Below are 12,977 nucleotides of genomic sequence, written 5' to 3' on the forward strand. Positions count from 1 at the left end.
TCCAATATTTGGAATCTTAGTTCTTGATTCTTGAAATCTTTATATATGATGGAATTGGGCCAAGATTTAGTTTCTTAATTTTTTTTGAAACCAATAAAGTAAATTTTGATCTTCTTTTTCCCTTAATGAGCTTGTAGGGCTTCATGAACTTTTGCACAGTCGGCTTTCGACTTTGTAACTGGGCCTTGAGATAGAGTAATCTCATCATATCTATGATCTCTTGTTTAGGCCTTGATGCTCACATTACACTACCATTAAAAATCGTTTCCATTTTGGGCATCCGTCGTTGATTCAATGTTATTTTGCACTTATTTTAATCACCTAACTTTAATAAATTTTAATTTTGATCACTAGTTTCATTTAAATTTTTTTCATAATTTTTTTCAAAAAAGGAAAAAAACTGGATTTAATTTGGAAATTGAGTTATTCAGTTGTCGAGATGAAACCCAAGTTTTTCCTTATAACTCAATTCCTTATAAAATCTCAATTTTTTTGTAAAAACCTAGATAGTTCACAGAAAAACTTAGGTTTTTTTTACTAAATAAATAAAATTAATTCTAAAAGAAGGAAAGAAAAGGAAATCAAAAAGATGAAATGGTTTTCTTTATAAAATGCATATAATTCTGGTAAAATCCTATCCTTTTTCTTTTATTGGAAAAAGTCAAATTAATTCTAAAAAAGAAAAAATAAAGAAAATTAAAAAAGAGAAAATAGGTTTTCCTATGAAACTCGTATTTTTTTTTGGCTTTATTCATGATTCGGCCTCTAAACTATATCACGTTTTCTACTTTGGTATTTAAACTTTACTTCCATCAACAGGTTTAGCCCTTAAGAGCTAATGTCATTAAAAAAAGTCAACACATGGACCAATAAAAATGTTCCACATGTTTTTTTTGGTCTAAATATTTGTTTACATGGAATTAAATATATTTACTAAAATTAAATTAGTTAAATTATTTTAGTTTACCTTTTAATTTTGGTTAAATTCTACTATTGTCCCTACACTTTACAAAAAATATGGATTTGATCCTTATATTTTAATTTGATCAATCAATCCCTGTACTTATTGAATTGGTCAATTTTAGTCCCTATATTTTTAAATTTTAAAATTTGAATCCTAATCCAAATAGTAGTAGCAAAATTCATTCGACTAAATTCAATTACTAGTCATGTACTATGCGTACAATTGCATATTTAGTTTATATTCTCTAATTGGACATTCTAAGTCCCTATACTTTTCAAATATTGAAATTTCAATCTTGACCTTAAAAGATGTCATTAATCCATTAACTATATTTTTAGTGAGTAATATGTGAAAATAAAAAACTAACATGGCACTACACATATGATAATATGTTTATCTTATCAGATTCTAGAAATAGAAAATTTTAACTGAATGAATTTAACAATTATCGTTTGGTGATGACTGAAATTTTAAAATTTGAAAAGTATAGGGAACTACAAGGACTACATACAAAACTTTCGCAAAGTACAGGGATTAATGACAGAGTTTAACCTTTAATTTTTATTTTTCAGTACTTTTGACCAATAGACGACGGTTAAACTAAAAAGGAAAGTTAAAACCGCCTATTATTTTTCTACCTTGGTCTGTTGCTTTCTCAACTGCACCAGAAGAAGAAAAGCGACCGCTTTGGAAACAAAAAAAGAGAGAATGGGAGAAGAAAGAGAAGATCCGCAGAAACTTAAGAGAATAGCGGCGGCAGCCTACGACTACGAGAACGATCCCCGATGGGCAGATTATTGGTCCAATATCTTGATTCCTCCTCACTTGGCTTCTCGCTCTGATGTTGTTGATCACTTCAAGCGCAAGTTCTACCAGCGCTATATCGTACGTTTCTCCCTCTCTTCTCAGCTTTGGGTATTTCAGATTTTACTTTTTCGTTTTATTTCTTTACGAATTTGCAATCTGGGTTTTTTTTTTTCTCTTATGTGCTTTTACGCTGCAAATTGCAGTTGATTGAAATTCCCATCTGAAATTTTTTTGTATCTTATTTGTTATTTCAGGGATATGTGAATTTCTATATGAATTTTTGTTAGTTATGGATTTTTTAAGGGCCATTTGCTACTCAAGTAAACAGCAAAGGAAAAAAATAGACAAAGAAATCTGGAATTGCTTTTCCTTTAACTAAATTTAATTTTGTCTGAGGAATTTTAGTTCCCTGATGGTTGAAAACCATTAAAATCGGTTTCATCAATGATTTGGGAGTTTTATTTATTTAATTTGTCTACTAACCTTTTCACTCTTAATATCATTCACTTCTCTTGGATGGAATTTGTTTTATCTGTTAATGTTGCTTACATGCATGTTCTTGTAATTATGTACACTTACAGCTGCTTAATGTCTATCACACTTTAATATGTTTCTCTTTCAACATCTTCTAGTAACATGTTCAATCTATATCTGAAGATTTATGTAACATGTTTCTTGAACAGGATCATGATCTTGTGGTAGAGTCCATGCCATCAAACAAACCATCGCAATCGGCAAAGTCTTCTGCTTCATCCTCAACTTCATCGTCAGCAGTAAATGATGAGGTTCGACCTCGCAATGCAGGTAAAAGATCACTGCTAATGCAACTGAGGCTGGAAAAAGAAACTAAATATTGTAGACCATTTTTCTATTTGCTCTTCCTTATTAAGGAGATGTTTCCTTCATTGAACTCAACTAAAATTTTCGTGTAGGTTCGGCCTCTAGAAGTTCAGGGGCATCAGCAGCTGCTGGTTCAAATAGAACTTCTATGCATTGGGATCGACAAACACTACAGTTTTCTGTCAATGCTTGGGTATAAAGTGATTCTTGATTTCTAATCATGTTTCTTAAATGAGAAAGATGTGTATTTTATGTCCTTTATTCTTGCATTCTGCCTGATAGATACAAGAGTTGAGGGGCTGATTGACTGTTAATGTCTAATTAATAAATTACATTATGAAATATTTTATCAGTTGCAACATCTAGCAACTTAGGTCAATCTTACATTTCCTGCCTATATTTTTGTTAGGTTATTTGCTTATGTTATTTCTTGCAGGTTTTTATTGTTGCTGTGCTAGCCATCTTTCCACTTGTTCCTAGAAGTCTTTCGTACAGGGCTTACCGGCTGTCATTTGTGGGCACTGCTTGTTCCTCTCTATACTCTTTGTATGCACTATATGGGGTAAACCTTATTCCACTTATCATCCATTTGACTTAATATACCGGGGTTCTTTTGTTGAATCTGTTCTATGTGTTATGCAGAGACCAAGGGCGTGGAATTTGCAGGCACTTCAAGTGTATTTTCAGTCAATTATTGCAACTAAAGATTTTATATACTTAATCTACTGCCTTACATTTGTCACTTCACATCTTTTCCTTAAATGTGAGCATTTGTTTCCGCCCCTAATATTTTTAACCATTTTGTTACTAAATTCTTTTTACTATGTAGTACGATGATCTGATTTGGATCTTCATTGTAGTTGCTTTGATTCCTGTTTTATGCCGAACACTTGAGCACATCGCGAAGTTCTTGAGGCGTAATTTCAATCATTCCACCTTGTATAGGTAGATCCTTACTGAGATATATAAACCATCAGCTTTACTACAATGAGCGAGTTCAGTTTTAAATTTACTTAATTGGCATGGTTGTCTGTGGCTTTTCTTTTGAATTAGTTATACCATCAGACCATTAATGTTCGCTAAAAGAAAGTCAGTTAATATGAAATGGCTTAAACCTTCCGGTCTCTTTGTGAATGTTAATAATTAACGATAGGTAATATTCATACTTACCCTGTTCTTCTTTCATCTTAATCAATTTCTAGAAACACAGTAGTTCAATTTGATCTACAACGTTCTTTGATGTCACCTCAAACCTGGGTGATGAAATTCTTGTTTGCATATGCATTTAGATGGCGATGCTTGAAGGTCTATTCATCCCTTCCCTGTTAATACTAACTCCCTTTGTTCTATACAGGAAGTATTTGGAAGATCCTTGTGTGTGGGTAGAGTCAAACACGACTACCATTAACATACTCTCTTCGCATGCTGAGATTGGACTCGGCTTCCTTCTAATTGTTTCCTTGTTCTCGTCAGTTGCTAACTAATATAATTCTCCTATTTTGGTTTATTTTCCTCGCCAGTCCGGCCTTTTTAATTTGCTGAAATTTGGTATCAACTTTTGTAGGTGGCAACGCAATATCATACAAACTTTCATGTACTGGCAGGTCTGTGATGCTTCTTTCTCCCATTATTTTTCTTTCATTAATTAGTTTTTTGTTCAGCAGTCATCTGGAAGTTACTGACAAGCTGATACAGAACTATTTATACAGTTTACATATTTACAAAACAAAAACAAAAACAAAAGAAAACAAGTGGTGAAAAATCCTTCTCTGTTTTTCCCTTTTGTGGCAGCTATTGAAGCTAATGTACCATGCTCCGGTTAGTGCCGGTTACCACCAAAGTGTTTGGGTGAAGATTGGGAGGACAGTTAATCCTCTTGTCCAGCGTTATGCACCATTTTTGAACACTCCGGTTTCTGCAATTCAACGATGGTGGTTCAGATAGTAGTAAAAACATATAGATCATAAACATGAATCAATAGTTGAGATAGTAGTAAAAAATGGATGATATATAGATCATAAACATGAATCATTCTACATTTGCTTTTGTTAAAGAAGACTACTGATTCGGGATATAGATGAAGTAACCGTCTTGAGTGTGGATGGATGGATACATTAATTCAACTAATTAGTCTTTTCTCATTCTTCTCAACTCCACCTTATACGGAAATTTTCATTTCTGTTTTTCTTTTGCCGGGGACGCGGGGGGGCATCTCAAATATTGAAATATATTATTTTTGTGATTAATGGGTATTATTTAATATTTTAAATATTTTCATTTTATTAAAAATTGAAATAATTTAGGTTTTTTTCAAAAAATGAGGTATTTAAATTATCATATTTATTTTTATCAAAAATTATCTAAAATGATATAAAATATTATATTAATAAGATTAAAATTAAAAAATAAACAATCTTTTAAAAGTTAATATTTACTTTTATAAAAAAAACATAAATAGGGTAAACTACCCAATTGGTCACTCAACTATTAGAGCAGTTTCCTTTTTGCCACCCAAAAAGAAATTCTTATAATTTCATCACTCAACATTTAGGGCATTTTCATTTTAATCACTCAAGCATTAAATCTTTAATAGAGGCTAATTATTCACGCCAAATCATGTCCACATCACGTTTACACTTTCATTTTGGTCACAAGAAAAAAATTTAAATCTTGATTCGAGTAAAAAAACTAAGGATTAAAGTGAAAAGATGTAACAACTAAAATAATGCATTAAAATTTGTCAAATTGTACTTGTTTATCTATTGCAAAACTCTAAATTTCTTTTCTTTTTCGATCCTGAAATTTTAAATTTCAAAACATCGAAATCAATTAAATAAATTTTAAAATTTTATAGCTTGATAATATCAACCACTTTTTTATTATAATATTAAAATTAATTTAATTAATTTAAGCTCCTAAATTTTAAAATTTTATTTTATGTTTCCAAAATATTAAAGACAAAATTAATTCAAATAACTCTTATAATGAAAAGAAATTTGGGTTTCATAGATAATTTTTAAAGATGATTTGATTTTAATTTAGAAACATAAAATAAAATTATAAATTTTAAAACGAGATTAAATTAATTAATTCCAATATTATAGTAACAAATCGGTTGACACTATCAAGGATAATTTTTTTTACAATTTATTTAATAGATTTTGAAGTTTTGAAATGTAAAATTTCAATATTGAAAAAGAAAAGAAATTTTGACCCCTAACCCGCCTCTGTTATTGGATTAGGGTCACGAGCATTACTAACCAATCAGAACATTTAATTACAACATAAGCAAAGATGTAAGTTGACTATTAGCATCATATTATATATAGAGCAAAACAAGCTAATTTAATGTTTCCGTATTATTATCTTGAACAGCCGAATGATGAGATATGCTATGCAATGCTAAACTTGATCTTCCACTGTTTACACTTTTATCACCATTTATCCCCTCTTAAAAGTTAGAAGTTGGATACATAACAAGACTATTCCAATTATTAACGTCAGAGTATTGAACTATACTCTGACTACTACCTTCGATGATCTTAGTAGAATGACCTACTTCACCCAATATATGTTCGCCACTTCATTTAAAATTAGTGTAGAAATACTCTTACAGTCCTCAATACGAGTTTATGGGACCCTGAATATAATAAAAAAACAAACAGGGACTAATTTGAAACAATTCAAAAGGGTTTGGAGAAATATTTCAAAAACTTAGAAACAGGGGTCACACGGTCGTGTGGCTTTCGAAGTTAGAACACACGACCGTGTCCCAGCTCGTGTCTCTGCCCGTGTAACTCACTGGCTTGAGACACATGGCTGTGTCCCAGCTCGTGTCTCTGCCTGTGTAACTCTCTGACCTGGGTCACACAGCTGTGTGCTAGACCGTGTTGAAACATGCACTTAAATTAACAAGACGCACGACTGTGTGGTCAGGCCGTGTGTGTCACACGGTCGTGTAACAGACCGTGTCTCAGGCCATGTGTGCCTAAATGTACCTTAAAACTCAAGTTTACCAAATCATGCTTACTAGAACACTAAACAACTCATTTACCAACCATTTAACATACTCAAAACACATTTAAGCATGCTTAAAACATGTCAAAACATCTATCTTAAGTGCCTAACCAATGTACCCTCATTGGTACCACGTTTTATATTTCCAAACACATCAATAAGACATCAACCATCCAAAACATTCATTCATACCAAATGACCATAGTTGAACTAATGTTTAGCTATTTAGGCTACCAAGCTTAAAACTAAAAAACATGCAAAACATTAAGCTTGACTAACATACCAAAACATAGATTTAACCACAACTATATGAACACATAAATACCATTACTCATGGAACTCAAAATAACATCAACCAAAAGACCTCCTAGGTACATACCATTACAAAATAAAACATCCCTACACTTGAGTAACGTTGTTAGATACTGAGCTGATGATACACTGAAAAGTACTTAACTTGTGCATGGAAAATAAAACTGTACGCTGAGTATAACTCAATGGTATTTCTATAATTTGAATATTAAGACAAGATATAAATAAATGAAATGCTCAAACTAAAATTCACTATAAGTTTGAATTATGCAATTTTCATGGCAATACTACTTTACACATTTTGCAACATTAATACATGGCATTTTCAATTATACAAATACCCAATTTCCATTTTGGTTTGTAGTATGCATTTCATTTCTCAAGTCTTGTTATATCAATAGCATCTCATATATCATTCAATATTTAATCATGAAATGACACCATCCTAACCACATTATTGATCCATATTCCAATTGAATATAGTCAATCTACGTTCATGGCTCAACCCAAAATTTCATTCCATTCCAATCCATTTCACATATTACATTTCCATTTCACATATTTAAATTTCATAATTCATATTCATTTCCCTATTGACACGATTCGGACTTGGACGGATACGCGGATCCAACCAACACACCAGTTTGACACCTAGTGCCTCATTGGATAAATCCAAAGTAATACTACGCCCGGCGCTACATAAATTGACACCCAATGTCTCATCAATTAAACCGAAGTACATTGGCACCTAGTGCCTCATCAACTCAAAACTGAAATAATCCCTGAACTCTTCCTATCATATGGCATGCCATCTATATCTAACTTAGCCTGAAACAGTTAATAGGGTTTCATTTTACTTTTCAATACAACCAATGTTTCAATTTCATAAATGTATATTACCACATAAAAGCATATATTCAATTTGATAGCAAATACAATTTCTCAATACATATATTTAATTCAATAGTCACAAAAATACCACATTTCTCGATATCTATAATTGGATAATTTTAATCATCATTTAGTTCAATTCAGTCCAAATGTACAAGAGTTCTCACCTCAAATACTTACCATACACAATCAATTCAATATGCATTAATTCATAATTTAGTTCAGATTATAGAAACACAAACCGTATATTTCGAGCTACTCGACGTTGACCTTGTCTTTCCCCTTCTTACTCGAGGATTACGGATCGACGTTTGCTATGGAATAAAATAATTAAAATAGATTAATAATACACAACTCAATTCTCATTAAATTTCAAATTTTATGCTGCATTTTGTTTAATCTTCAGTTTAGTCCCTAAATCGAGACTAATTTAATCTCCACAATTAACCTTAAATTTTTATACTAATTTCACTCTAAGCTAATTTAGCTCTTTATTTTCAATTCTACCCCTTAATTTCAAATTTTTCAAAATTTAATTCGTACTACTCAAAATCAACAATTATCTTCACTATTTAATCCTTTTCCACTTCTAACTTAAAAATCTATCAATTTAATTTCAAAACTCTAACTAATCAACAATGGTAGTATCTTCAATCTCAACAATACTAAAAATTATAACATGGGTCGGCTAATTCTACGTACCGAAATTCCAAAAACGTAAAAATTACAAGAAAAAGACTAAATTGTACTAACCAATTTTAGTTTTGAACTCCAAACCGTGCGTCACCCTTGCTATGTTCTTTCTTCTTTCTTTTAAGGTTTGCATGTAAAAATAAAAAGAAAGAAATGGCTTTTGTTGCTTATTACCACTATATATTATTATAACTTATATTTTATAATTTAGTTAATAAATATTATGAAAATCAATCCCACCACCGTCCATCACATTTAATTAGTGGTGTACCTTTGTCCCCTTAATTAATATCAATCTATAATTCAACTTTTAACCTTTACGTGATTTAGTTACTTTACCTTAATAGCTCTTAATTTCATAAAAATTACTTATCCAAAATTTAATCCACTACTAAAATAACTCCGTAAATATTTAATAAAAATATATACGGGTTCGGTTTACGAAAACGGAGTTCCAAAACTACACTTTCCGTCACCCCTAACTATCGGGTCATTACATTTAGAACTTTCGGTAAAAGGATAAACAAGTACAATATAACAAAAACCCATTATTTTAGTTTTTACCGATTTTTCACTTTAATATTTATTTATTTTTACCCAAATCAATACTTCGAAAAAATATTTTTTAAGTGATCAAAATGAAAGTGACCTAGAAGTTGGGAGGTCAAAATAAATGTTGAAACATGATGTTGCATATATAGTCAACCGCTATTAGAGATTTGATACTTGGGTGGCTAAAATAAAAATACCCTAAAAATTGAGTGATGAAATTGTAAGAATTTTTTTTTGAATGATCAAAATGAATATTCCCCCAAAAGTTGGGTGATCCTAACTATGTAGTTTACCCTTTTAAATATTTGCTTCGGTTGGATGAGACCATCATGGGTTGAGTTGCAGCCTGTGTTTAACCCAGTCTAGCCCATTGGCTTGTGTTGGGGATCGACCCGATTAAGTAACGAACAAGTAAAAATAGCGGAAGAAATTGAGAAATTGAATACACAAATTTAACGTGAAAAGACCCTCCAAAGAGGATAAGAAACCACGGGTAAAGATAATTTTACTAAAATGGCAAAAGAACGAAGAGTACAAAAGATGGAGATAAAAACTAAACCCCGAAACCTGAAAATAAAGAATCTTTAAAATGTAAACACAAAATTTTCCAAAAGTGTTATGAGTTCTAATCTTTTAATGGGTGTGTTTTCTAAGGTTGTAAAAAACTTATTGATAGGCTAAATTCGTAGGTCAAATAAATTATGTTAATAAATTCTAAATAAATTATACTAATAAATACTAAATCTTCTCAAAAGAAAATATAATTTGTTTAAAGACTTGCAAGCAATCTCTTAAAATTCAGGTCACACAACTCTAATAACTTTAATTTAATATCCACTTATATTAAAATAAAAAATTGTGAATGTATAAATTGAATTCAAAATGAATTGATAATGTCGAAACCACTTTTTGAAAACAAAAATTTGGTTGTCGACTTTAAAAACAAAATAAAACTGGAGTCGCCACCGATCCTTTATTAAGGTGTGACCGGCCCACCTTAAAAATTATTTTGGTCTGCGAATTTTGAAAAGCAGTTCGAGTCGATTCACATACGAGGAAGGGTTAGCACCCTCGAAACGCCCAAAATCGGTACCAAATTGATTATTTGATGTCTTTTGTGTCGAAAGTTAAAAAGATTTTAAAATAAGCTTGAATGATGAAATTTGCAAAAGGATATCCAATTGTTCAAGTCATGTACAGAAATCGAGTCCCAATACGTTAGGGTACAATTCCTCATAATTCCCCAAACTTGAATATCACTTTTATTTTACGAAAATCTTCATTTCGAGAAAGTAACATGCCACACCCAATACGTTAGGGCACAACAAGTTAAGTTCCCAAAAATGATTTTTATGCATTTTGAATAAAAATGTTCTCAGTCATTTAAGATTGACAAAGAAAATCAGAACCCAATACGTTAGGGCTCAATTTTCCTCGAAAATCCCAAACTCCCAAAAATACTTTTATTCAAAAACCCTTTAAATTAAGAAAATAATTTTGATGAATGGTAAAACCAAAATATTTTCAAAAGGGTATGTTAAAAGTTAGTGTATAATATGAGACAAAAACTTTAACCTAAAGCATATATGAATATATATTTACAAAAAAAAATGTATAGGTATATGTACATGGTAAATTGTAAAAAATACGTATATGAATATTGAAACACCTATATATATGTAAAATATGTATATAAATAATAGAGTATACATAGAATAATAAAAATGTTTATAATAACTCGGCAATATAAAAAAATGTATATATATAATATAAAAATGTGTATTTTGAATTATAAAATGTAAATATATATATATAAATGTGTGTACAAAAGTCACGAAAATAAAATATAAAGTATAAATATAAAATAAGTATAATACATTAATAGATTACGGTATATATATATGTGTATATAAAAATGTGAAAATAGAATAAAGCAAAAAAATATAATATATATGTATTTAAAACGTGTAAAATATATATATTGTACATATGCATAATATGAGTATAATAATAATAAATAATAATGTACAACAATAGAAATAATAATAATAATAAATATAACATAATTAATAAAAATAAAACAACGAATTAAGGATTAAATTGAAAATAAACAAATTTTTGAAGCTAAATTTAAAGATGAAAAAAAACCAAATTAAGATGCGCATAATGCAGTTGGAGGATCGAAGGGTAATTTACCCAATTTCCCAAGCGTTATGCAACAAAGATGGACCAAATTAAAACAAGAATAAAACATACGACCAGATTTTAAAGAAATAAAAGATCGATTTAAACACCCTCGTAAAATAGAGGACCAAATGAGCAATTGGCCCATTTAAAAAAAGTGCGCGATCACTGGGATGGTCGGGTCATCACATGGGTCATGGCCCCCATACGGCGTCGTTTTGCAAGTGTTATTTAAAAGGAAAAAACCTAAAGAAAACGTTTGCGGTCCTTAAAAAAACAACAGAGGCCACCCTTTTCTTCTGCTAGGGTTTGACCTAGCCCCTTTTCTTGCCGTTCAAGCGATCCAATCGGTCCAAATCCGGCGCCGATCCCGATCCCGACTCGTAAGTTTTATTTTCTTTCTCCTTTTGTATTTTAAATGAAAATAAATGGAAAAATAAAAAAATGAAAAACTAAAAGCGATTCACCTTGAAAAACTTTTTCAAGATATTTTCTCTTTATCTTTTCTTTACACCGACTTCTCCCCACATTTACTGATTTTTAAAGGCTTTTATAGCCCGAAAAAGAAAAAATATATCAAATATAATGCTATTTCTTTGCTATTTTTCTCCTTGGATTCTTTGAGTCCGTATTCGCAGTGAAAATGGAGAGTTTGGCTCGCGTAGAGGCCAAACGTCTGGCGATCGAGGCGTTAGGCGCGGCGTGAAATGCTCTTGGCTTAAGGCGATCTGCTAGGGTTTTCCTCTTTTGTTTTTGTGTTTTGCTGTATTGATTATTGGGTTTGGGCTGCTTTGTTGGGCTTGTAGAAAACTGGGTTGTGCCCCATTGTTTATTTCACACGGGCCCGGGCTAATTTGGGCCTACTACAGCTGCCCCTCTTTGCTCGTTGTCGTGTAATGGGAACAGAGCAAAGACTACAAGGCCCAATTGTGCCCGGCCCTACTAAGCCTCGATTTCTTCAGTGCTTCTCTTTTTTAGGCAGCCACGTTCCTTCCTGCTGCATCTTCAGAGGTATAGGAACTAGTGCTTCAATCCACTCCACTGCAATGTCAGGGAGATAGGCTTACTGGCTTCAATGTACTCCACTGCAACTTCAGGGAGGTAAAATCTGCCATCCTTGATCTGCTCCACTACTGCTTAGGGAGATAAAATTTGTAATCTTCAATCTATTCCACTGTTGCCCAGGGAGATAGAATTATTGGCTTCAATATACTCCACTGCAACCTCAGGGAGGTAAAATTTGCCATCTTCGATCTGCTTCGCTGTCTATGCAGGAAGGCAAGATCTGCAATCTATAATCTATTCCACTGTTGTCCAGGGAAGTAGAATTACTGGCTTCAATGTACTCCACTGTAACCACGAGGAGGTAAAATTCACCATCTTTGATCTGCTCCGCTGTCTATGCAGGAAGGCAAGATCTGAAATCTTTAATCTATTCCACTCACGACCGGGAAGTAGAATTTACGCTTCAATGTACTCCACTGCAACCTCAGGGAGGTAAAATTCACCATCTTTGATCTGCTCCGCTGTTTATGCAGGAAGGCAAGATCTGAAATCTTTAATTTATTCCACTGCTGCCCAGGGAAGTAGAATTACTGGCTTCAATGTACTCCACTGCAACTTCAGGGAGGTAAAATCTGCCATCTTCGACCTGCCCCACTACTGCTTAGGGAGGCAAGATCTAAAATCTTCAATCTATTCCGCTGCTGCCCAGGGA

At 32.0% G+C, this 12,977-nt stretch overlaps 1 protein-coding gene across 1 annotated transcript; it reads left to right on the plus strand.

The window, feature by feature from the left end:
* The first annotated feature begins 1,594 nt into the window (after positions 1–1,594).
* Positions 1,595–4,762, plus strand: LOC105801171 (uncharacterized). Its single transcript, XM_012632506.2, has 9 exons — positions 1,595–1,849; positions 2,455–2,575; positions 2,704–2,804; positions 3,048–3,173; positions 3,254–3,374; positions 3,472–3,556; positions 3,966–4,079; positions 4,176–4,215; positions 4,403–4,762. The coding sequence occupies exons 1-9, from the start codon at positions 1,673–1,675 to the stop codon at positions 4,553–4,555; spliced, it is 1,038 nt and encodes a 345-aa protein (XP_012487960.1). The 5' UTR covers positions 1,595–1,672; the 3' UTR covers positions 4,556–4,762.
* Positions 4,763–12,977: the final 8,215 nt, after the last annotated feature.

This window comes from Gossypium raimondii, chromosome 7 (genome assembly GCF_025698545.1).
Source record: "Gossypium raimondii isolate GPD5lz chromosome 7, ASM2569854v1, whole genome shotgun sequence".
Classification (NCBI taxonomy): Eukaryota; Viridiplantae; Streptophyta; class Magnoliopsida; order Malvales; family Malvaceae; genus Gossypium; species Gossypium raimondii.

Bases quoted from the DNA above. Each gene is read 5' to 3' on its own strand.
- LOC105801171 (XM_012632506.2), top strand. From the start codon at position 1,673: ATGGGAGAAGAAAGAGAAGATCCGCAGAAACTTAAGAGAATAGCGGCG. The intron at 2,576-2,703 runs GTAAAAGATCAC...ATTTTCGTGTAG, and splicing joins GGTTCGACCTCGCAATGCAG to GTTCGGCCTCTAGAAGTTCA. The intron at 3,375-3,471 runs GTGAGCATTTGT...TCTTCATTGTAG, and splicing joins TTCACATCTTTTCCTTAAAT to TTGCTTTGATTCCTGTTTTA.